At 43.3% G+C, this 22087-nt stretch overlaps 1 protein-coding gene across 2 annotated transcripts; it reads right to left on the bottom strand.

Annotated features, from left to right (window-relative positions):
• Window positions 1–3418: 3418 nt before the first annotated feature.
• On the bottom strand, window positions 3419–21239 carry LOC311131661 (integrator complex subunit 3-like). Of its 2 annotated transcripts, none has more exons than XM_084164773.1 (29): window positions 20918–21239; window positions 20135–20218; window positions 19119–19202; window positions 17681–17794; window positions 17461–17545; window positions 17180–17246; window positions 16570–16711; window positions 16129–16264; window positions 15947–16044; window positions 15611–15802; window positions 15279–15366; window positions 14925–15004; window positions 14428–14519; window positions 14040–14170; window positions 13220–13348; window positions 12593–12725; window positions 11809–11863; window positions 11536–11639; window positions 11212–11376; window positions 10708–10861; window positions 9996–10064; window positions 9818–9893; window positions 9498–9611; window positions 7888–7936; window positions 7630–7797; window positions 6854–6954; window positions 6646–6718; window positions 6324–6480; window positions 3419–4455 (listed from the first exon to the last, which is right to left on the bottom strand). In XM_084164773.1, exons 1-29 carry the CDS (start codon window positions 20999–21001, stop codon window positions 4378–4380), a joined length of 3102 nt encoding a protein of 1033 aa, XP_084020899.1. In that variant the 5' UTR covers window positions 21002–21239; the 3' UTR covers window positions 3419–4377. The 2 variants fall into 2 exon arrangements, with proteins under 2 accessions (XP_084020899.1, XP_084020900.1); XM_084164774.1 differs by having other exon boundaries at window positions 16135–16264; window positions 20918–21230.
• Window positions 21240–22087: the final 848 nt, after the last annotated feature.

The raw sequence follows: 22087 nt of genomic DNA, 5'->3' as shown, positions 1-22087 counted from the left end.
ATAAAAGACACCTGTCCACAACCTCAAACAGTCACACTCCAAACTCCACTATGGCCAAGACCAAAGAGCTGTCAAAGGACACCAGAAACAAAATTGTAGACCTGCACCAGGCTGGGAAGACTGAATCTGCAATAGGTAAGCAGCTTGGTTTGAAGAAATCAACTGTGGGAGCAATTATTAGGAAATGGAAGACATACAAGACCACTGATAATCTCCCTCGATCTGGGGCTCCACGCAAGATCTCACCCCGTGGGGTCAAAATGATCACAAGAACGGTGAGCAAAAATCCCAGAACCACACGAGGGGACCTAGTGAATGACCTGCAGAGAGCTGGGACCAAAGTAACAAAGCCTACCATCAGTAACACACTATGCTGCCAGGGACTCAAATCCTGCAGTGCCAGACGTGTCCCCCTGCTTAAGCCAGTACATGTCCAGGCCCGTCTGAAGTTTGCTAGAGTGCATTTGGATGATCCAGAAGAGGATTGGGAGAATGTCATATGGTCAGATGAAACCAAAATAGAACTTTTTGGTAAAAACTCAACTCGTCGTGTTTGGAGGACAAAGAATGCTGAGTTGCATCCAAATAACACCATACCTACTGTGAAGCATGGGGGTGGAAACATCATGCTTTGGGGCTGTTTTTCTGCAAAGGGACCAGGACGACTGATCCGTGTAAAGGAAAGAATGAATGGGGCCATGTATCGTAAGATTTTGAGTGAAAACCTCCTTCCATCAGCAAGGGCATTGAAGATGAAACGTGGCTGGGTCTTTCAGCATGACAATGATCCCAAACACACCGCCCGGGCAACGAAGGAGTGGCTTCGTAAGAAGCATTTCAAGGTCCTGGAGTGGCCTAGCCAGTCTCCAGATCCCAACCCCATAGAAAATCTTTGGAGGGAGTTGAAAGTCCGTGTTGCCCAGCGACAGCCCCAAAACATCACTGCTCTAGAGGAGATCTGCATGGAGGAATGGGCCAAAATACCAGCAATAGTGTGTGAAAACCTTGTGAAGACTTACAGAAAACGTTTGACCTGTGTCATTGCCAACAAAGGGTATATAACAAAGTATTGAGAAACTTTTGTTATTGACCAAATACTTATTTTCCACCATAATTTGCAAATAAATTCATAAAAAATCCTACAATGTGATTTTCTGGATTTTTTTTTTTTTCATTTTGTCTGTCATAGTTGACGTGTACCTATGATGAAAATTACAGGCCTCTCTCATCTTTTTAAGTGGGAGAACTTGCACAATTGGTGGCTGACTAAATACTTTTTTTCCCCACTGTAAATGTAGTATTTTTACCTACTTATCCTTGGATTTGAATCTGTTAAAGCGGTGGTCACCAACCTTTTCTGAGTCAACATCACTTTTGCAGTCAAAAAGCACATTGGATATATGCCTGGCCTGCCAATATTGTTTTTCTCAGACCAGATTGTATTTCAAAACTCGACCTTTGATAACAAAATAGATACATTGGTGTATCACTTGCGAAGCACAGCTGAGTATAAATTGACTGGACTGATGGTACCTGCATCTATCACGGTGCTTTCAAAACAACTCGGGATAAAAAATATATTAAAAAAGGTCAAATCATGACGTCATATTCAGGTCGGAAAGTCGGAGCTCTCGAAAGATGCCTGAGTTTCCGACTTGGATTTCCGAGTTTGATGACCGTTTAAAGCGATTTTTCCCAGCCGGATCTCGTTTTCCCCCCCAGAGTTCCCAATTGTGAAGTCGTAAGTCTGAGATTAGGGAAAACAGAAGTCTGAGACGCACTGAAGTCGGAAGCCTGATATTGGCCCTCCTGTAGCTCAGTTGGTAGAGCATGGCGCTTGCAACGCGAGGGTTGTGGGTTCAATTCCCACGGCGCTTGCAATGCAAGGGTTGTGGGTTCGATTCCCACGGGGGGCCAGTATGAAAAATGTATGCACTCACTAATTGTAAGTCGCTCTGGATAAGAGTGTCTTCTAAATGACTAAAATGTCAATTGGATCACTAAAAAATACAACTTTGTAGGCGGCAGGTAGCTTAGTGGTTAAGAGCGTTTTGCCAGTAACCGAAAGGTCGCTGGTTCTAATCCCCGAGCCGACTAGGTTAAAAATCTGTCGATGTGCCCTTGAGCAAGGCACTTAACCCTAATTGCTCCTGTAAGTCGCTCTGGATAAGAGCGTCTGCTAAATGATTAACAAACAAAAAATGTATAAAAAGAACGAGAAATGAAATAAATAAAAAATAGTCTGAGATTTCCCAGTTGTTTTGAACATGGCATTTGTCTCAGCGGAGGGAGGAAAAGAGCAGCAGAGGGTCAGCCTCTCACGTTCCCTACTCTCTCCTTACTTTCCTCCAGTGATACTGACCAGAGAGAGGGGACACAGTCTTACACCTGATGGCGAAACTCAAGTGCCACTGCATCTGCCTCATGCACAAATTCATGTTGTTCCTATGACCAGAGAGTGAAATATTCCTCAAAATTAAAATAGACACGCAACTAATAATAATAAAAACGCATGTCTATCGATACACTTGGCTACTCAATCATTGCAGCTGCAACACCAGAGGAAGCGCATTTTATGTTTTGTAATAGTGTTGAATAAAAACAGTGTTGACAGTCCAGAATAAAAACTTAGACATGAACTCACTCACAAAAACAACAGCTCTTTGCTGAATTCTTTGACAGTCTCTCTCTGGTCATTGTCTTAAAAGTTCTGAAATCTTACATAGGCTATTATCAAACGTTGCTGTTGCCGGGGTCGTGGAAACTGTAGTCAGTGATTTGAGCTATCCGATTGGCCAGCGCAGTAGGCCACAGGTCCACTTAGCCACAGGTCTCCGGGTCCACCGGGTAGGCGGGGTTTGTCTTTTCATTAAATGGTTCAATATGGGAACACTTTGCCTACCAGGTGCGCTTCTGAATCAAGTGCACCTACCGCCAACATCCCAACAAAAAAAAGAACACAAAAACAAGAGCGCATGCCATTATCATTGGATTTTCTTCAGAAATGTTTCATGATCGACTAGGAATGCCTTGAAGATGGACCAGTCGCGATCGACTGGGTGGTGACCACTGTGTTAAAGGATGTCTTTTTAATTTTTTACTTAGGCTACCTCCATTGTCCCACTTACCCTGAAAGTAGCCTATGGGGCCAGGAGATCCTCTCATCCACGGTCCGGATTGGTTTAAATAGCTACTGTTGAAAAGCCATTGAGCTACTGCTAAGATAATTCAACAGCCTGCATTATGAGCCATCTCTGAGCTCCAATGAGCTCCAGTAATGTCTGGGTAGTGCTACAACAACAGTGACTCGTGTGAGCTGTGCTTCAGTGTGTGAAAACGCAACCATAAGCCCGAATCATACTCAACATGCAAACTCTAATGTCAAGATAATAGTCAAACACATAACATAAGACTTGGTGTCCACCACTTGGTTCTTTTTTAGCACTTTTTTATTAATATCATAATCATTTAACATAGTTATGATCTTTTTTATGAAAATAGTTCAGTAGAAAGACATTTCCATTAAAAAGTTCAGCAACTACTTCTGGGTTCTCCATTCATACAGTCTTTATTTCTGACCTCGCATACAGTCCAACCATCTGTGGTTAAAATGATCCAATGAGAGCGTGTGTCCATGGTCTCGCTTCTTGCCAATCAGAAATGAAGGGTGAACAGGGACAGGCGACATGTATGTTTATCAACCAATAGTTGAAGGTTTTTCAGGTGTGGGGCGGAACATTTTTCTCTAAGGGGGTGGGATTGGGACAAAGGTGACTATTTCTCATCCCTTCAACAACTCTTGCACCTTTTTTCCTCGAACGGGAGGAATCACCTAAACCTAACCTTTCACATGTGCCTCTGTTAAAATTGCCTGGACTGGATGGTCTTGCTGGTTGGTCGGTCATCATGGTCATCGCTTATAAAATGCTTTGTCTGTCTGATGTCTCCAAGTGCAGTGTGATAGGTGGACCACTAAGGGACAGTAGAGCAACACATTTACCCCCCCCAAACATCATAAGTCTAGTCATGTAATCCTTTCCTCAAGGATATAGATATCACTCTTGTAACAGTACTTCTGTCAGTCTGTGCCACAGCGACTGGCATTTCCCCTCGCTTCTCGAGCCCCTTGGAATGCTCCCCCTGACCAATCCAGCCAGACCAACTGACGCAAAGCAGCCAATGACCAGTGAGAGGTGAGGAAGTGTCTCCATGGCTCCGGCCAGTAGCATTAGAGTCCATGCGGAGGAGTCCCGACCCCTCTTGTTGAGTGTCTCTGGGGGCGTTGTTTCCTCAGTGGTTTGGAGAAGCTGGTTGGCTGACGGTCCTGTCTTCAGGGATGTCACTATGACAGGTGGGAGTGGGTTGGTTGTGAGGCTCTCAGTCGCTGTCCGAGGCCACTGCAGATGAGCCTTTCCTCTTCCTCTTGGGCGCTTTGGGTTTGGAGTCCTCTTCCTCCTGGAGTAGGGATGGAAATAAAAGGAGGTTAGAGGAACAAGTGGAGACAGAAATAACTTCTGAAACCAGGAAAGCGTAAGAAACCCACCATTTTGAAAGTGTAACTATAATGACACAGTTGATGGAGACAGAAAATAGTTACCGATTAACAGTGTAGCGTCTGTTAATCATAACAGTGCAGCTTCTGTTAATCAGCAATTAACAGAACCTAAATCTAACCCTGGTTCTGGAGTGTAAGGGAATGGGACTACAGTGCCTTAGGAAAGTATTCAGACCCCTTGACTTTTCCACATTTTGTTACGTTACAGCCTTATTTTAAAATGTATTAAATATTTTTTTCCCCTCATCAATCTACACACAATACCCCATATTGACAAAGCAAAAACGGAAACATTACATTTACATAAGTATTCAGACCCTTTACTCAGTACTTTGTTGAAGCACCTTTGGCAGTGATTACAGCATCGAGTCTTCTTGAGTATGACGCTACAAGCTTGGCACACCTGTACTTCGGGAGTTTCTTCCATTCTTCTCTGCAGATCCTCTCAAGCTCTGTCAGGTTAGATGGGGAGCGTCGCTGTACAGCTATTTTCAGGTCTCTCCAGAGATGTTCGATCGGGTTCAAGTCCGGGCTCTGGCTGGGTCACTCAAGGACATTCAGAGACTTGTCCCGAAGCCACTCCTGCGTTGTCTTTGCTGTATGCTTAGGGTCATTGTCCTGTTGGAAGGTGAACCTTTGCCCCAGTCTAAGGTCTGGAGCAGGTTTTCATCAAGGATCTCTCTGTACTTTGCTCCGTTCAGCTTTCCTTCGATCCTGACTAGTCTCCCAGTCCCTGCTGCTGAAAAACATCCCCACAGCATGATGCTGCCACCACCATGCTTCACCGTAGGGATGGTGCCAGGATTCCTCCAGACATGACGCTTGGCATTCAGGCCAAAGAGTTCAATCTTGGTTTCATCAGACCAGAGAATCTTGTTTCTCATGGTCTGAGAGTCCTTTAGGTGCCTTTTGGCAAACTCCAAGCGGGCTGTCATGTGCGTTTTACTGAGGAGTGGCTTCCGTCTGGCCACTCTACCATAAAGGCCTGGTTGGTGGAGTGCTGCAGAGATGATTGTCCTTCTGGAAGGTTCTCCCATCTCCACAGAGGAAATCTAGATCTCTGTCAGAGTAACCATCGGGTTCTTGGTCACCTCCCTGACAAAGGCCCTTCTCCCCCGATTGCTCAGTTTGGCCGGGCGGCCAGGAAGAGTCTTGGTGGTTCAAAACTTCTTCCATTTAAGAATGATGGAGGCCACTGTGTTCTTGGGGACCTTCAATGCTGCAGAAATGTTTTGGTACCCTTCCCCAGATCTGTGCCTCGACACAATCCTGTCTCGGAGCTCTACGGACAATTCCTTTGACCTCATGGCTTGGTTTTTGCTCTGACATGCACTGTCAAATGTGGGACCTTATATAGACAGTTGTGTGCCTTTCCAAATCATGTCCAATCAATTGGAATTACCACAGGTGGACTCCAATGAAGTTGTAGAAACATCTCAAGACTGATCAATGGAAACAGGATGCACCTGAGCTCAATTTCGAGTCTCATAGAAAAGGGTCTGAATACTTATGTAAATAAGGTATCTGTTTTTTGTTTTTTTTAAACATTTCTAAAAACCTGTTTTCGCTTTGTCATTATGGGGTAATTGTGTGTAGATTGCTGAGGAAAATGTTTTATTTAATCCATTTTAGAATAAGGCTGTAACGTAACAAAATGTGGAATAGGTCAAGTGGTCTGAATACTTTCCGAAGGCACTGTATGTGAGGCTCATCTTAACGCAGTCTCTAAACAGGATATAAACAGGAAGTTGTCGTAGGGAGGACCTACCGAGGCACTGCTAGACGCGCTCTCTTCCTCGTTGCTAACAGGGGTGGCCGCTCCCTTACGCGACCGCGGGGAGGAGGCGGGGGCCTTGCGCCGTGACTTGGGAGGCTTGGAGGAGGGCTCTTCGTACTCCTCGGCCAATGAAAAGAGGTCGCTGAATCTGAGCGGCGGAGACAGAAAGAAGGGACACATTTACAATCCTGTCATACTGTTAAACCACTATAAGACACTCCTGGTAACTATGTGTAATACATAGTATCTTAGTGCAGTCATAGTATCTTGAACTGATCCTCTCTGAGGACAGTAAGAGAGTCTGGGGTCTTACCTCATCTTGTGGGCCTCGTCACAGCTGGCCTGGACATGCTGCAGTGCCTGCAGGATGGGCGTCTGTGTAAAGACTGAGGACGCACAGACAGAGAAGGGTCAGAGTTCACGGTACGGTTAGAGGCGTGTTTGGGGGACACTGAGGTAAGTGTATAATGCAGAGTTCGTTTGCTGTTATTGCAGGAGAGATGTGTGTGTGTGAGACTCACAGCTGTTCTTGGTGTTGCTGAGGTTCAGCCTCAGGTTGTCCATGTGCTCCAGGATCTGTTCCAGGGTCAGCTGGGCCAGTTTACTGCTAGAGCTGCGCAGACTGGGAGACACACACAGACAATAACACAACAGTCTTTCCTTATACTCTTGTTACCAGGCTTTAACCCAACGGTCACCAACACAGTGTGCAGGCTTTTGTTCAAGCCCAGCATTTAAACGACCAATTCAACTAATAATCAAGACCATTGGTGATCAGGCAGGCTATTTGCAGTGCAGTCAAAACCAACAAAAGCTCTACAGCAATGAACAGGAACATTAGAATTCCATGCTGAAGCATTTAAACCCATGTGTGTCTCTTCAGTTAGAGATTTCCAGACTTTTACACCAATCGATGGTTTGTCTTACCTCGAGAGAAGTTCAGTTTTTGACTTACGGAAAGCACTGTGAAGTAAACCATGCATGGAATGTGAGTATGACAACGTGGGACTTAAAATCGTTGGAAACAGTTCTGTCCAAACATCTTCAATTCTAAGTCGAACACAGATCTTCTGGACTGATATTGCTGTGCTATAAGTTGAATTGAAGTATGTGTGAGCTATGTTTTTATGAAGCGTAGCGAACCAATGAAAACAAATTGGATGCCGACATTAGCAATATCCAAACAGCGGATTGATGTAACAAGTCATCAAAGACCTTCTCTGGAGGTAAAGAACTATTAAGATTAAGGTAAAAACTCCATCTCCTTAAAAAGGGAAAGTGGTGGACTCTTAGACACCTCTGGCGTTTGCGTGGCAGGTTGTTGTTCTTGATGAGCAGGGCCTTGATGTGTTCCCCCAGGACGTCGTCGTGCTTGGCCGCCCAGTGGCGCAGGATACTGGTGGTGAACTGGTCCTCCTGGTGGCAGGGCCGACTCAGCACCATCTTCACCATCTCCCCACTGGGCCTAAAGGGGGAAGGAGCACCATAGGGATTAGTACTGATGCCACTGTATTCATTTGCAGAGATACAGTATGTACCAGTAAATATTGCTTACTTTTCCCTGCGTAGTTGCAACAGCAAACAGGAGAGTGCTTCTGGGTGTTCTGGACAGGAAGAGATACAACATGAGCATATTATACCAGTGGTAATATCAGGAAATAACAGTGTAGAACCATTAACTAATTTTGGTGAAGGTCAATAGCATACTTAGCCCAAATATTATAATATAAGCTTGTAGTAGCTTAATGTTATGTTAATAGCAAATGCTACATTAACCCTTTCCATCCCGCACACAGGTTGAAAATGGCACATTTTGTCATTGATAAGTGCCTAAATTGGACCGCAGAGGCTGTACAGTAACATGCTATACATGGATGTCAGAACTCAGGTTCTCCACTTCACAGGGCTGTTATAAACTTGAGCACTGCGCGCGACAAGAAGATTCCCCCATCCCCCCGCTAAATTGGGCTCCTTTTGCACATTTGTTGTCTGAGTGAGGAAAATGCACCTGTGAGTCCAAATGTGCATTTCACATTTCCATATTTGAAAACTCATGTAATTTACAGTATCAAAGTTTAAGATCGCTATGTTTGATCCACAGGATGACATGCGTTATACCCTGGGTTGTCCTGAACAGAATGAGCCTGTTTGTCGTATTGTGAAGAAATTTAGCCGCGGAACACGCACTTGAATGCACTCACGACTTCATTCTATACACTCGGTTTGTCTGATGTGCCTTTTGAAAGCCTAACACTGTAAGACCGTATTTTATAACTTAGATAGTCATGTTGGAAATAGAATAAGCTTTAAAATGATGCTCACCTGACCCAGATTGCAATTCATAATGGAACGTTTTTGGATTGCATAAACAACAGTAATTGTGTGATGGCGGGGACGCAGGGATGTGTACCAAACAAAAAACTACAATGGTGCTTGCTTCAGTTCCACAATGGCAAAGCTAGGAGAGCTCAAAAAACACCTTATATGTATGGGTGGTCCTCTGTAGCTCAGCTGGTAGAGCACGGCGCTTGTAACGCCAAGGTAGTGGGTTCGATCCCCGGGACCACCCATACACAAAAAAGAAAATGTATGCACGCATGACTGTAAGTCGCTTTGGATAAAAGCGTCTGCTAAATGGCATATTATATATTATATTATATAGTTGAAGGCTCTTTCCTTGAGTCATAAAAGTACATTGAAATGACTTAGGAACTGTGCAGTTTGGAGAGGTGTGTGGCCACTTAGCGATATCAGTTGGACCTCACACTCAAACCCTTGTAATCGTTTTTTCTTATCTTGCACCTACTCCAAAATGTAAATGAATATTCTTATGTTACTGAATGTATCCAGAGCATTTTCAGATTTCATTATTGACAAATGCTGTGAAAAGTACAGTAAATGTAAAATACACATAAAATCAACAATGTAATGTTTGGATTCAGTCTTGTGTCAGGTGAACTGTTGTGTCCTCCCCATCTCCAAAATGTTCTCTTTCAATTGCTACCACGGTCATGCATATGCTTTTTGTAGTTCTTCTGTTAGAAACATTTCAATTTGGCCCTATCTATACAGGCCAATTTCCACGAGTGTAAGGGGTCAACAGTCAGCGATTTAGCTAAGAATAGTGGAGAGCAGTGTCTATCTAGGCCATTGTGTGCATCTCACCTTTGTACTTGAGGTGCTGCAGGATGGGGATAATGGTCTCCAGTGGGATGTTGTGGGCCAGGAAGAGCTGCCAGGTACTGTACTGCTCAAACGTCTCCCATTCCAGAGACTGGACTGTAGGGCAATATTTCATACAGTGAGACACAAGCACATACAGTTCATACAATATGGAGACTGATAACATTCAGCATACACATACACTATGAATCTGTGTTTCTCAGTCTGGGTGTGTATGTGTGTGTTTGTGTCAGTATATGAGTGCCTGTGTGTGTTTGGGGTGTGTGTGTGTGTGTGTGTGTCTGACGTTATATGTGACTCACTGAGGATATTGAGGACAGAATCCTTGCGGAACATCACCAGATTGCCAATCATCACGTGACACATTAGCTCCTGAAGCTGAAAGAGGAAAAAAGAGAGATGAGGGAGTGAGATGGGAGGGTTGAAGGAGAAAAACACTATGCAGTATTGTATATTTTTGTGTGAGTGTGGTTAAATTACTTGTGTTGAATCGATGACTGCTACAATCATGTTGAGTAGCTCTCCGCTGCGCAATGTCTCATCTGGGAACTACAGAGAGAGGGGGGAGAGATAAACAGTCAAACAGTGCCTTCAGTATTCACTCCCCTCGACTCTTTCCATATTTTGTTGTGTTACAAAAGTAGGATTAAAATGGAGGCCATTTTTTGTCAACGATCTACACAAAATACTCTGTCAAAGTGGAAGAAAAATCCTAACATTGTAAATTTTTTATGGAAAATAAACCAATAATAATATCTTGATTAGATAAGTATTCAACCCCCTGAGTCAATACATGTTAGAATCACCTTTGGCAGCGATTACAGCTGTGAGTCTTTCTGGATAAGTCTCTAAGAGCTTTGCACACCTGGATTGTACAATTTTTGTACATTTTTACTCCTGAACTTATTTAGGCTTGCCATAACAAAAGCATTGAATACTTACTGACTTAAGACATTTCAGCTTTTCATTTGTAATTCATTTGTAAACATTTCTAAAACCATAATTCCACTTTCACATTATGGGGTATTGGTGTGTAGATCAGTGACACAAAATCTCAATTTAATCCATTTTAAATTCAGTCTAACAAAACAAAATGTGGAAAAAGTCAAGGGGTGTGAATACTTTCTCAAGGCACTGTAAAAGGTGTTGGTGTGGGTTTACACTTCAATGTTGGTGGTGTGTTTGTGTGTACCTCGGTGTAGATGGATGGCGTAAGATAACAGAGCAGCCTGATGTCGTCCTCCTGGCAGGCCTTCATGTCCATCATGAGACAGGTGTGCAGGTCTCCCAGCGCCGTGGCCTGGGCAAACGACTCGTACAGACTCATCTTCCCCATCGCTGCTTTACTGTGGTGGGAGACGATGTTACAACAACGTTACAACTAGGTTACAGCTATGTTGCAACAATGGTACAACAATGTTAGATCAATTGATGTTGAACCAACAGAGCAGTTTGAGGGAAAAAATGTCTACAGGCTCATGTCTCCAATGACTGCTTTATCAAGGTAGAAGGAACGTTACCAGCAGCATTAGAGAAACTAAAACAGTGCACGGTTGTAAGAAAGGAGACAATCATTTCTACCGGACAGCAAAATCTCTAACCCACTACTCCCTCAGCCTCCCTGAAACCAATGGCTCCCATTCATTTCTAAAGCTAATGCTAAATCTAAGCAGTGTGGTGGTCCCAGTGCCCTCACCTGGCCTTGAGGTAGAAGAGCAGGTGGTAGCCGATCTTGGGCTGTTTCTGGTAGAGCTCCGCCAGCATCTCCAACAGCACTGAGAAGCCACTGTTGTCCTCCTGCATCTGACACAGGTTCCTGAACACCAGGCACACAGGCTTACACACAGACTCCTCCAGCGACCTGGGAACACACAACAAAGTTAATATTCGACAGACTTCTTCTGTTGTCTTTTTTCACGTGCATACACAAATGCACGGCACAGACAGACAAGAGAGACATCCCGTCTTACCACCTAACCAGGAGGCCATGGACACCATCAGAAGGCACACATACACTTACTCTTCTGTGATCTCGTCGGGCAGCACGTCTCCTCTGAAGTGGCCCTTGAAGAGCTCGGCCAGACAGGAGGCCAGAGTGGACATCTGCTCTGAGTCAAAGTCCTCCTGAGAGAGAGAGAGAGAGAGAGAGAGAGAGAGAGAGAGAGAGAGAGAGAGAGAGAGAGAGAGAGAGAGAGAGAGAGAGAGAAGGGGACATCAATAAACCACAGATAATTCCCATTTCCCCCCACAAGATATACGATTACCCCAATAAATTTTATTTTTGCACACTCACCTCCAAGATCAGGTCCACTATCTCCTGCATGACTTCACAATGTGTCTCTGTGTCACTGTTGGAGGGAGAGATGGGAAAGGAAATAATTACTGAAGAGCACGTTTCGAATAAGATTTCCACTGCTGCAATCAGCAATGACAACAACTGACAGCAATGGGAGTGAATGGGTGAGTGATTGGGGGAGGCTGATAGATGAAGTATGAAAGTGGCTCTCCAAATCAAAGGAAACAAAATGGCGGGAAGCACCCAACCTACTAGTGAGCTCAGCAGAGGAGTGGAGCTAATGGCATTATTGTCAACACCTCTCCAATCCATACAGATCTACACGTTACCACTGAATGGGTAGAGCAGGGATCTCCAGCTCTTGTCACATTCACTGACATTCCCAGTCAGATCCTCAATCACACATGCCCAATCCCAAATCAGACCTTGGAGAGCTACTGGGTGCGCAAGCCTTTGTTCAGCCCTGCAGTAACCCACCTGATTGAAATAATCAAGGTCCAGACTGAATAGGACCATGATTAGTTGGAAACAAGTGCATTAGTGCTGGACTGGAACAAAAGACTGGATTGGGCATGTGTGACTGAGGATCAGACTGAGAATGTCAGTGAACGTGAAAGATTGAGTGAGTGTTAAGCTGCCATGAATAAAAACAAATATATTCCTATATGTTGGCTTTGCCAATGTCTTATGCCAATTAATTAAATTGAGTGAGTGTGTTTGTTTGTTAGACAAATAATGTCACGATGTGAGGGCATTGTCAAGTCACATTCACTCTACTGACCTTCCTTTCTGTAACTGCAACACCTTCTCCTTCATCGTGTCGTCCAATTGGTCCATGTAGGGAGTGATGTCAGCGGGCTCCTCAATAATGGCCTCTTTGATTGGGTGGAATCTGAACTCCCGCTTTTTATTTCCTGTAATAACCAAAACGAGAGGTTAGCCAATGACTTGATGTGGATGAGTAAGAAGCAGAGTGAGAGTAAGGCCCTGATACAAATTGCTTTAAATTGCTTTCACATGCAAGTTTCAGATTTGGTTTAATCTAAGCTAAAAGTAGTGTTAAGGCATTAAGGTTAATCTATGTTAAAAGAGGGCTTAATCTATTGAAGGCAAAACAAATCTAATGTGGTGATAATCTGAGTTGAGATTATGCTAGTGATAGGCCTGGTCCTAGATCTGTTTGTGCTGTCTATCCAACTCCTATTGTCATTGTCATCCATAGGAGTTGGCAAGGACAAACAGATCTGGGACCAGGCTAGATTGTGTTAGTGCTCATTTGATGTAAAATGCAGTAGAATAGATTGTACCCATTTAAGTGTTGAGTGTGGTGTAGTTCAATGTTAACATGGTTATAACACATGATCTAGTATCTGTGTTGAGTGCAGTAATAAAATGCGTCCTTCCTTACCCTCACCCTTGTTGTTAATCTCCTCCTCATCGTCGCTGAAGGCAGCCTCCGTGTTGTCGTAGCAACCGTCCTCCTTGTCAAGCAGAACATGATTGTCCATCTCCAAGGAAACAGACTCCTCCATTTTCACTGAGGAGCAAAAGGTGATCAGACGACATTGTAAAGTAGAGGCAAGCAAACACAGAAGGTTCTCAAATAAAGGAAACACTGGAATAATAGCGTAGCTAGATATAGCCATGCAGAAATGCATACAAATATGAGCACTTGTATATGTTTTTCCTGGTTAACCTAATTCAAAAGTACTTCAAAATCTTAACACAAGACTAAATTATTTAATCATCCGATATTTAGTGGGGATCATTTAAGTTTTCAACTGTCAGTTGCACCTCGATGCAATTCAATAAAGTCGTATTGAATTGAAAATGCTTTACTTTCATGTTCTCCTTTAGGGTTCCTTTTCTAGATGGAACATTCAGCAGACACGTTTATCCAAAGCCACTTCCAGTTGACACATAACAGCCTCTGCTATTAGACTAGGGCTTCCCTAGTTTCCCTACTGTTCCTAGAAATAGACTAGCTTCAACTCTATAAATTATATCATAAAGCATGATTCAAAAGGTTGCTTCTTTCCGATTCCCTCCCATCAATATTTTTTTGTGTTATTGTGCATGTCTGGGGGAGGATGGTTGCAGATAAGGGATGTTTATTTTGCATGTGAGTAACTGTAGTGAGCTGTGTAAATAAATTCCTCTTCAAGGACCACCAACAGTGTTCATTCATTCATTGATTCATTCATGTTAATAAATAAAAGTTGAATTACTTTCATTTGCACCTTCATCCCTTCCCTCGGTGGGGGGTGAGGGGGAACTGCAGAACTCTGCGAAGCGTTCCCTCAGCATGGAGCGCAGCTCCCGGTCCAGTTTGGGGTTGTCAAACAGAGGAGCTAGATGACTGAGGGAGGAAAAGAGACAGATAGGGGCTTACAATAAGGCCGATGAAGATCCACTGACATAAAATGTAATAAAATAACGAAATCACTGACGATACCAAAATCATTGGATCAAAAATGTTAAATCTTCCGAGGTTCAATTTAAATATGTTATTTAAAAAAAATATATATGTATAACTGTGTCAAGGTCCATGGTCAAATATATCCCATGATGGCGGTGGTGTGTGCATGCATGTGGGCGTGTGAGAGAAAGACTCACGCCAGCACTCTTTTCTCCATGATGAAGGTGAGAGAGTTGAAGACACCCTGCCGCACCTGCCCCTCCAGAGGGGGGAAAAAGTGAGGGATGATCTGTGAGGGAGAAAGAGGGGGGCGGGTGTAGAAAAGAGAGCAAAACAGAGTAGAATCAATTGAAGGCAAGAGAGAGTCAAAAGAGGAGATAAGTCTGGGAGAACGGCAAAATACCACACAACTAACAACTTCTCTAAAGCATGGCACAACTAACACAAATGAAAGTTCTAATTCAACTTCCCCACTGCTGTAAATGTACCAGTCGTTTCCCAAGTCCGACAAAACAGGTGAATACTGCACGAAATGTAAAAACATCTCTTCACTCTCTAATGCTTTGCTAACACACTGAGCATGAAGCATGTGTCAATAAAGTCTAATCCACTTTGAATAGCTAAAAAAGTGGTACATTCACCACAGTGAAGTGATATGAATGAGCTCCATTGTGTAATGTGTGCATTCACTCACCCGACACATGAAGTCCAGTAGAGTGGCAGTGATGGCTGGATGAGGCTTCATGGAGTGATGCATCACCAAGATGGCAGGCTCTGAAAGAGGCAGGGGGAAGAGAGAATGGATGGGTAAACCATGAAAAGAGAAAGAGGAAGATAAAAAAAGTACATACTGTGGCAGATAGAGAAGGTGATAGCAGAAAGGCGTCCATCTTGTAACCTCTGTTTCAGTTTACTCATTATTTTAATAAACCACTAACCCAGCACCCACATGATTTTTTTCCTACTTCTATACATTTAGTTGAGCACACTGGTCCCTTACTGTACACATAAAGAGATGCAGGTAGTGTTTTCTGTTCCCCCGTCTTACCTATGTTCATGATGCTGTCCTTCTCCGGGCTAAAGAAGAGCCAGTCGTAGAACAGGGCCAGCTTGGCGTTGGAGGCTGCCACGTTAGACTAAAGACGTAAGTAATAATACAAAAAAATATCACAATGTAATTACAATTTTACAATGTACTTTATGGGTAAACCTAGGTAAATAGTTGTAAATAATAGGTACATTCAAATTCAAAAAGCTTTACCGTCTTCCAAATTAACATTAGACAGAAAATCATTTTTTCGCATAATGTAAAATAAAGTGTTACCCATCTTTGCATTAAAGGGCCTTCTTTGCATTAAATAACCAATCTTTGCCCCTTACCGTGCAGGTGGTGAGCAGCCAGCCAATGATAGCCCAGCGGGGCAGGATGTCAGAGCTCAGCACCTCATTGGACGGGTGCACCACGCCGCAGATGTAGCGAATCAGGTCGCAACGCAGCGACTGGCTCTCTGCTGTGGACAGGTACTGCCTCTGGAACCAGTCCTGGTAGCGCTTCTGCTGGCCAAAACGCACCTACAGAGAGAGAGGGAGAGGCATAAAGAAATTAAAAATATGGGCATGTACTTTGAGTGTGTATGTACTGTCCTAAGATGTGTTGTAGTGTGTGTGTGTTCATACCATCCTGAAAAGTGTTGTAGTGTGTGTGTGTGTGTTTACCCTGGAGGTCATGAAGAGCAGTTTGGTCTCCATGTCTGGTGTGAGGCGACAAGCCAGGAACTTGCGGGATGTGCGAGCGGTCAGGAGCTGCAGCAAACCTATTGAAACGTAGAGAGAGAGAGTTAGAACTGAGCCACGGGTCTTACACTCACACCCACCCGTGCTTAACGACACTCTCTTACCCTTACCAGTGAACTGAGGGCTGAGGGCCTGGGGGTTGTGGAGCAGGTCTTTCCACAGTAGCTCCATCTCTGGGATACGGGCCACGATCTGCAGCAGACGCACCAGGTCTCTCCCAATGATAAAACACTCCATAAACTAGACAGGGATGAGGGGAGAAGAGAGAAAGAGGGAAATATGTCATTACTCATTCAATTATTGAATTGCTGTGTGGAAATTCCCCCTTGTCAAACCTAGATACAATATAATAAGTTAGTCTGTGTTCTTGGGCATAAACAATATGACATCAATCTTTTTTCCTCATCTGTCCTCCTTTTCTCAAGACTCCATATGCATCTTCGCTCCAATTCTACTCCGCCCTCATCCCCTTCCTCACTATATTGCTCTTCTCCTTACCTCACTTATCCCATTACATCACTCCCTCCTTCATTCCTCTCCCTCACCTTCTCTCGGAGCAGGCCGATACAGAAGTCCACCTCCTTCTGTCTGAGGACCAGCAGTGCCGGGGTGCCGTGGTCCACGATGAGGCGCAGGTAAGTGTACACTGACATGGCTATCAGCATGCCACTCTTCAGCACCCACTCCCTGAGAGAAAATGAAGAGATGGAGATTATTGTAGTTCTTGTAGAAAGAGTGTTGTATGCTAAACCAAATGAGTCCAAAATCCCACAAAGTGTGAGTGAGTTATAAGCCCAGAGTTCAGGTGGGTCTTCACGCTTCAGCGGAAAAAAGAAAGGAGGGGTACTTAACAACAATGACAAAAATCATGAGAATGGCACACTAAGAAAACTACCAAAAGTACTAATTTGAGGCAGAAAAAGAGTTGGAGAAATAAACAAAAGTCAATCTATGCCTTTTTTGTTGAGTGCTCAAACTCCTTTCTGCCTTCGAATTAGTCCTTTTGGAAGTTTTTTAATTGGTAAGCCCCTCTTATGTGTTATGAGCCTACTTCAAAGCATGACATATTTAAAAAAATAGAAATAATTGTGTGTGATATGTTTTGCCTTATGACAATAGTGGAGTGAAAGAGTGTTTCCTGTTGATCCAACTCACCTTTGATCCACCAGTATGTCCAGCACGTTCTCAGCCAGCCACAGGTTCTTACTGGTGATGTCTCCTCCTGGACACAGGAAAAAGCCACAGAGATGCTCAATCAAGCAAACCAACACAGAGACATAATAGACAAAAAATGAGGAAGCCATTTTGTCTTGATACAATTTAGGCGTGAGAGTAATGGTGAAATAAGACAAGATACTACTTTGCGCACTGGCAGAATGATTTGCTCTGCATCTCAAAACAGTGAAACCAACAGTACACATGGTGAATTGACTGACCTGCGATCTGCTTCATAAGGGTCATGAGGACGCCGTCCGCTCCGATCACACCACTCTTCACAAGCTCCCTCACCAACCACACCAACTGAAGGGAGAGAGAGGGGGCGATCATTAGTCAATCACTTGCTGGAAAACATCAATGTGTATTTTGTGTCAATAAAGATAATTGAATTGAGTGCACAGAAACGGTCTCCGCCTTTTCTACACAGAGACTGTTTACCTGTGTGCGGCACACGTCCTGCAGCTTGAGGAACTTCTCCATGAGGATCTGGTTGATCTTGATCAGGATCACGTTCATACCGTCCCTATTCACCAGGGTCAGGTCTCTGTAGCACTGTGGAAAGTAGAGTAGAGTCAAATATTGTAGAGTAGAATACACTGAAGTAGAGAATATGAAAGTCTGTATTATGAACAAAGGCTAATTTGCTTTGCAGCATATGGACATACTGTACAGCATCCAAACAACACAGCGTGATAATGAACAGGTTTGTGCCTCAAAAGGGCCTACTGTATAAATACTGTAATGTATATTCAATTAAATTGACCACCCAGAAATGCATTTTCAGGTGCGGGTGACAAGGATTTAGAGAGGCCACAGGAATATTATAGAAGTTAACCATTCTTTTATTTTATTGTTTAATGGACAGTTATAGTCAGAATACAGAGGGGAGACAGATACAGAGGAAGACAGACAGGAAGGGGTGAGAGGATTCGTACCCATGTCTCCAGGGGTATATGTGGTCTGGAGGGCTAACCACTACACCAGACTCAGGCACAGAATTTCACCATTCTTAAAATAATTCTTATTGATTTCCCCAAGTCGTAATTCATAAAGGCCCCTAATGCCCCATTCTACAGAACCTTACGGTGGAAATGTTGACGTGTCATCATAAAGTATAATGATAATCTACAGTCTGAAGGTGTGTGTGTGTGTGTGTGTGCGTGTGTATAATACCAGTGTTAGGGGGTTGAGGAAGTGAGATGTGTATCGAGTGTGTGTGATACTAGTTTAGGAGGCTGCAGTGTGTGTATTTATAGTGTTGTGTGTGTAATAAATATGAGTGTCTGTACTGTGTGTGTGTGTGTGTTGTCTGTTTGCGTTAGAGGACAGTGAAGCTTCAGAGTATAGCATGGATGTTTGTGAAGTGTTTGCAGTGTATATGATGTACAGATTGGGTTGTGGAGTATGTGGAGTGTATAATTCCATTCATATATCATGTAGCCTAAAATATTTGAGGTATTAGGGTTGGAATTACATGCTGGGCTCCCCCATAAGTGTTGATAACAGCACACTATTTTTAGTGCACTCACAAGAGTCACTATGTAAGCTAATTCAAACGTGAGGTGTGTATAAATATTGGTGTGTGTATAGTGAATGCAATCAATGGTGCCATGATCATGAGGGCTTTCCGACCCTCTTGGTTTGCCCCGGAGTCTCCCAGAATTGGCTTTCGACTGCCGGCGAACAATAAAGCTATCCCAGGGTATTTTGAAAATACAATCACGAAGTTACAGACTAACATGTGAAACATGTTAATCTACCGAAATGATCTTGGTCTGAATTGGCAACCCTAATGATCATATGAAATGATAATGTGCACGATAATGATGTGAAGTATGATAATGCTGATAAGGATAATATAGTAACAATGCCTTACCCTCTGTGCCTGTGGGGGCTCGGTGAGCAGCAGAGCGAAGAGTCCCAGACACACCTCCTCGTGCTGCTGGGGGCCCTTACACACCTAGAGGAGAAGAAGAAAATTACAATGTATCGTACCATTTAACCTAGCCCTGATATGGCTGTAGCCTCCATTATAATGGGTCAGGTTGGCATTTATTGTCATGAATCTGGCCCTGGAGGCAGCTCTACAGAGTGACCACTATCTGGCACAGCCACAAAGTCATAACATCTAATTTTAAACCTAACCCTTAATCACACTGCTAACCATAATGCCTCACATTAAATAGGACCAAATAGCCATTTTGATTTTGCAGCTGGACAAAAGGGGACCACGCGCTCTGCCAGAAGCTTGGGTGGTGCGTAAAACCCGCAAATTCAGACAAACAAAAGGTGTAATCTGTCCGCACTCAAAAAGATGTTGCATAAAGCTTACTTCATTTTTTTGATTTTTTAAAATATTTTCACTGCATCAGGGATAGAGTACACAGAGGTTTCGGCTTTGCAGCCTTCTTCAGTGTGTAGGTACCATCAAACGGAAATTGCTCAGTTCTGCCTCCAGGTCAAGATTCCTGACAATAAACGTCAACCTGCTTATCATAGTGTCAACACCGGAGGCTTTAGCCATATCAGGGCTTCATGTCATTTTAACCTATTCAATTCAACATATAAGCCTACAGGTAGCATACGGTACATAAACCTACACTTCTCAATATGCTTCTATAGCATATGTACTACGTCCATTAACTACTCACATTTACAAATGGCATTGCAAAATTTTTGATGAGAAAGGATCAATTACTTGACCTACTCTGATTACTCTGACCATAGTCACATTCTGTTAGATTCAATGCAATCCTATGCTATACATCTACTGTAATGTAGATCCTTAGGCTAAAAAAATATATGTAAGTAGCTACATCTTAACTGCACATTCCAGTATGCAGTGTTCAATCCCATGGTGGTGGACTATTAGTGAAAGGGTGAGGGACTCACATTGGCTGTGATGGCATCATTGGCCTCACGCTCCGACAGGCCGTTTGTCAATGAAGTGACAATTCCCACACACCTCTCCAACCGCTGATGAACAAAATACAAAATAATGTTAACCACAAAGACAGATAGACACACAAACATAGATAGGCCTAATCGTTCACAATTCACATAATGTGGGCATAACACAGAAACAAACAAAAAAACACAAAAAGCCACACAGAGCACCCACGGGAGAAAAAAACTCTGAGAAATCATACACACACAAATCACACACAAAGTCAGCAGACAAACAGAATGTGTTGATCCCTCTGTCAATTGAGTTAGCTACATACTGTCTGAAAATGTCTTAGCCATCGGTGTGGAGGTTAGGCTATAGATTTTTTAAGGGAAGATTCACTACAAGGGTAGTGTCAGAAAAGGTACTGTATTGACATGTGTAGGATGACCTTTGCGCATGTGCATGGGCTTGTCTCATCCATATGTTTACACAAATAGCATACTAAATGCTACGTTAACTTCTGCTGGATTCCCCATCGTTTAAACCCACGTCAACAAAGCACAAATACGTACTGCAAACCTACACATGCTAGGCTAGTTAATGCATTTTAGAATTGGGAACTAACCTTGCTGAATGATAGCTAGCAACATGCAGGCGAGGCTTTTCTGTAAAATGGTTCCGTGTCTTTGTATTCGTGAATGTTTTTTTTTACGTGCTGTATGGTTGAACAGCTGTTCGTTTGACATAGCAAAGCTTATTGATAATATGTTATACAGTAAACCTACCTCTTCCAGCTCATCTTTTGCGTCCAGGGTCGTGGACACCAATAGGCGACCCTGAGGTTTCCCCTTTGCCGGTGAAGGCTCCATCACCTCCCGCCTCGATTCGTCTGGCCCCAGAGGACTTGAGGGGTTAGACACTGGGGTTCGGGGAAAATTCTAAATGATTTTCTTGTATCAATGGAGCGCCTCTAACACTAGACAGTTGTTTATACTCTCTTTACAGGCTCTTCGTCGGACACAGTGATTTTTTAAACTTGGTTTGGCCACCTTTCACTCTCACTCCAGTGCTTCCGACTGTGTCCGAATAAAACAAACTAACTTCCGGAGGGCATGCTGGCCTAGCGGAAGTATTCTTTCACAGAGCTAGCAGAAGGGCGGGGCATTAGTCACTTTTTAGCCAATCATTGATCTAGTTATTTTAAATGACATAATGCTTTACCAATGAACGCAGAGGGTAACCGGCAAACGAGTAGCGATGTAACTTGAACAGAAAGAGATCCCAGCATTGATATCAACACATTTGTGTCACTTTGTAAAAATAGAATAGAAAAGTCGCATCGGCATTTTTGTTATTGAAATGTGTGCATTGAAAAAAATCTGGATAATTGTTCATCCTTATCATGCTAAATTAAAGCAATAGCATTCAGACCAATTACCTTCTAATTAATACATTTTACAGTTCATTAAGCAAAACGTTGGAAACGTGCTTGATATTAGGTATAGCTGCCTATATTAGCCTACTCCAAGGTACATTTTGTGCTTTTGTGAGCGTGACAAGAAAACGTTTGTGGCCAACTACTAGTTATATATTTATACCACTTGATGGCGCAACAACCCATGTCAACGAACAAGTACGGGGACCGCAGACCCTCATGATGAGTTCAGATTTTTTGTGGCCCCCACACCCATCAAAGTTGCCCATCCCTGATCTACAGGGAAACTAACTACCCCATTCATAGGCACTAACTGCTTTAGCATCAATAGTATCTTCTGACTGGGGGAGTTTTGTTAAGTCCCGACGCTTGATGTAAACATTAACACACATTGCTTGCAGTACTGTTTTGGAAACATAAGGAACGTATCTTTCATATCAGTGAGAAATCATAAAAAAAAAGAAGGTTAAATTACCACACACCTTTATAGGGTTGGGGTAAGTGTTCCCACTTGGCCATA

This window comes from Coregonus lavaretus, assembly GCF_964263955.1.
Source record: "Coregonus lavaretus genome assembly, chromosome: 7".
Classification (NCBI taxonomy): Eukaryota; Metazoa; Chordata; class Actinopteri; order Salmoniformes; family Salmonidae; genus Coregonus; species Coregonus lavaretus.
Note: the sequence above shows the minus strand (reverse complement) of the source record. Positions and strands in the feature narration are given on the sequence as shown.